Source organism: Bidens hawaiensis, unplaced genomic scaffold (assembly GCF_021521415.1).
Source record: "Bidens hawaiensis isolate Kalapana, Puna unplaced genomic scaffold, B.hawaiensis_p1.1 tig00003540_1, whole genome shotgun sequence".
NCBI lineage: Eukaryota > Viridiplantae > Streptophyta > Magnoliopsida > Asterales > Asteraceae > Bidens > Bidens hawaiensis.
This window is the reverse complement of record NW_027491200.1, coordinates 920,963-924,736: the sequence shown is the minus strand read 5'-3', so window position 1 is coordinate 924,736 and position 3,774 is coordinate 920,963. Positions and strand designations below refer to the sequence as shown.

The 3,774-nt window shown below is 39.6% G+C and overlaps 1 protein-coding gene across 1 annotated transcript; it reads left to right on the top strand.

Annotated features, from left to right (window-relative positions):
• The first annotated feature begins 366 nt into the window (after positions 1 to 366).
• LOC143623800 (uncharacterized) lies at positions 367 to 1,233 on the top strand. Its single transcript, XM_077094633.1, has 2 exons — positions 367 to 780; positions 886 to 1,233. The coding sequence occupies exons 1-2, from the start codon at positions 367 to 369 to the stop codon at positions 1,231 to 1,233; spliced, it is 762 nt and encodes a 253-aa protein (XP_076950748.1).
• The last annotated feature ends 2,541 nt before the right edge of the window (positions 1,234 to 3,774 follow it).

The following is a 3,774-nucleotide window of genomic DNA, read 5'->3' as shown; positions in this document are numbered from 1 at the left end:
AAAGATCTTACTGAAGTAGATGATGCCATTAAGACCTTTGAATTCGAGAGGAAATAATTCATGTCTCAAACTGGGGAAAATAAGAAAAGATATTGAGACAGGCAATCCAAGCAGGCTATGGTCCAATCATCCTCTACCGTTGCACAAGATCAGGACCGTAGGGTACAAGCAAATCGAAACCTTGGCAATCAAGCACGTCCATGGCAAACTTAAACCCAAAACCAGAAACTCGCTCAGTATCAGATTCAGCCGTATACATGACCAATCAGAGCTCAACCACTGAATCAATATGGAAGCCTGTACCAGACCACATGCTCTCCATGCAACATTTGTGGCAAGAAACATGGGGGCGTCTGTCATAGAACTATGGGAGCATGTTTCAGGTGTGGCCAGATGGGGCATATGATTAAAGATTGTCCTAAACCAGATACTAAGAAGATTACCAGAGGAAAAGTTGCACCACCGAACACTGGGGGAAAAGTGTTTGCACTTTTTGCTACTGATGCTTCTAATGCTCAAGGTATTGTATCTGGAACCCTTCATATTGGGGAACGTAGTATTTTTATGTTATTTGATACGGGTGCAAAACTCTCTATAGTTTCTATGTTGTTTTCAAAGAACCTTACGATTAGACTAACCCCATTAGATCCCACTTTGACTATTTCCACACCGATGGAAAATTCGATCATAATCACTCACGTTGATAGAGATTGTCTGACCCGTATTGAATCCGTTGTGTGTAATGCGGATCTATTTCCAATGGATATGTCTGACTTTAATGTTATCCTTTGAATGGATTGGTTAAACTGTCATCGTGTGACTATTGATTGTTATTCTAATCGTGTCGTATTTTGTGATCTTAGTTGTCCTAAACTTGTCTATTAGGGTATTGTACCCCATAAGACTCTTAAGATTATTTCTGCGCTCAAAGCTCATAATCTTATATCGCATGATTGTGCTGGATTCTTAGCCTCGATTAAAGATACCATTGTTATCCAAAAAGGAATTGATAGCCATCCTATTGTTTGCGAGAACCCTAATATATTTCCGAAAGAATTACTAGGACTACCAATTGACCGTGAGATTGAGTTCACTATCGATTTAATCCCTGGCATCGAGCCGATTTCAAAAGAACCATACCGTATGTATCCGTTAGAGTTAAAGGAACTAAAGGAGCAATTGCCAAAGTTTCTAGAATTTGGATCTGTTTATTTATTGACTATCCAGAGTTGAATAAGATTACCATTCGAAATCGGTACCCTCTACCTCGTATGGACGACCTTTTCGACCAACTTCAGGGCGCTCAGTTCTTCTTAAAAAGTTGATCTAAGGTCAGGTTATCATCAGCTAAAAATCAAGAACGAGGATGTTCCTAAACTGCTTTTTGTACTCGCTATGGTCATTATGAGTTTTTGGTTATGCCTTTTCATGGGCTTGATGAACCGAGTATTTCACGAGTTCTTGGATAAATTCGATATTTTTTTCATCGAAGATATCTTGGTATATTCTAGAAGTAAAGAAGAGCACAAAGAACACCTGCATAACGTGCTTACGGTGTTACGACAAAAAAAGTTGTATTCAAAATTTTCAAAATGCGATTTTTGGATCAACCAAGTTGCATTCCTTGGTCATTAGTATCCGCAGTAGGAATTATGATGGACCCTGCTAAGATTAAGGCAATTACAACGCGTATCTGCTCCGATACTTACTCTTCCTTCTGGACCAGGAGGCTTCCAAATCTACAGTGATGCTTCAAAAAAAGTCCTTGGTTGTGTGTTTATGCAACATGGTAAATTCATTGCTTATGCATCGCGCCTATTAAAGCCTTTTGATGTTATTTATCCAACGCATGACTTGGAGTTAGCCGCTGTAGTCTTCGCGTTGAAAATTTGGTGTCACTATCTCTACGGCGAGACTTGCAACATATTCACTGACCACAAACGCCTCAAGTATATATTTATGCTAAAAGAACTAAATATGAGGCAAAGAAGGTGGTTAGAGCTCTTAAAAGACTATGGCTCAAATATTCAGTACCATTCAGAAAAAGCTAATGTAGTAGCCGACGCATTGAGTAGAAAGAGTTTTGGTACCGTAGCTTTTCTTCAAATCAACCCTCATATAATCTATGATCTGGATAGATTGGGTGTCGGTATTCAGGTTGGTGATTCTAACGGTTCCCTAGCTAGAATGTAAATCGAGCCTGATCTAATCTCTCGGATTAAAGATGCACAGGGGTATGATGGAGAATTATGGGCAATAGTGCAAAACTTCGAGGTAGGCAGATAGTTAGAATTCTGAAGGGATGAGCATGGTGTGATTTGGTGTGGCAAAAGATTGTGTGTGCCAGATGATTCCTCTCTTCGTGAGTCGTTACTAGCTGAGGCTCATAGCTCACCATTCTCTATTCATCCAAGATCTAAAAAGATGTATCGAGACTTGCGTCAAAACATTTGGTAGAGTGGCATGAAGGAAGACGTTGCCAGATACGTAAGTAGATGTCTCACTTGTCAACAAGTAAAGATTGAGCACCAGCGTGCTAGTAGTTTATTGCAGTCGTTTGAAATTCTCGTATGAAAATGCGATGAGATTTCGATGGATTTCGTTATAGGTTTGCCGAAGACCTTTAAGAAGAATGATACTATATGGGTAGTTGTTGACAGACTATCTAAATCAGCACACTTCTTACCTATTCAAGAAGGATTTTCGGTGAGTAAGTTATCCGAATAATTCCTTTAAGAAATTATTCGACTACATGGTACTTGGTCTTCTATCGTTTCAGATAGAGATCAATGATTCACTACACGATTTTGGAAAGGCTTCCAAGCAGCTTGGGGCACACGTTTGAAATTTGTTACCGCTTTCCATCCACAGACAGACGGTTAGTCCGAACGTACAATCCAGACTTTAGAAGATATGCTTCGTGCCTGTGCATATGAGTGGACCGGTAACAGGGATGAATATTTATGCCTTGTTAAGTTTGCTTACAACAATAACTGGCAAGCAAGTATTAGCATGGATCTGTTCGAGCTTTTATACGGTCGAAAGTGTCGGGCACCAACATGTTGGGAATAAGTAGGATGAAAGATCATTGAAGGACCCGAGTTAGTCCAAATTACAAACGAAAAAGTCACAGTTGCTCGGGAAAAGCTGAAAGAAGCTCAAAGTTGACAAAAGAGTTAACCAGATCAGCACCGACGGGCACTCGAATTTCAGGTCGGTGATTATGTGTTTATGAAAGTATCACCTTGTCGTGGTGTTCATAGTTTAGGTATGAAGGGAAAGCTTAGCCCTCGTTATATCGGGCCATTTGAGATTCTCGAGAGAATTGGAGAAGTTTCGCATCATTTGGCACTACCACCACAACTTTCACACGTTCATAACGTGTTTCACGTGTCCTTGTTGAGAGGATATAATTATCATCCACTTCACATCATTAGTTATCCGTTACATAAGATCCATGAGGATCTCTCGTGTGAGGAAGAACCCGAAGCAATTCTGGATCGACAAGAAAGAGTTGTGCGTAGAAAAGTAATCCCTTTTGTTAAGGTTCTCTGGAAGAACCACTCCGAACGAGAAGCTACATGGGAAACTGAAGAGTTAATTTGTTCTACATATCCAAATTTGTTCGAGTGATAGAACCTTTAGTCCATGTAACTATGAACCATACATCCGACCTATGAAATTTAATAAAACATGTGGATATTTTAAGTTCCTTACACTACTTATGTGATTATATATACTCTGATCTATCTTTGAAATATGGTATGAGTACCA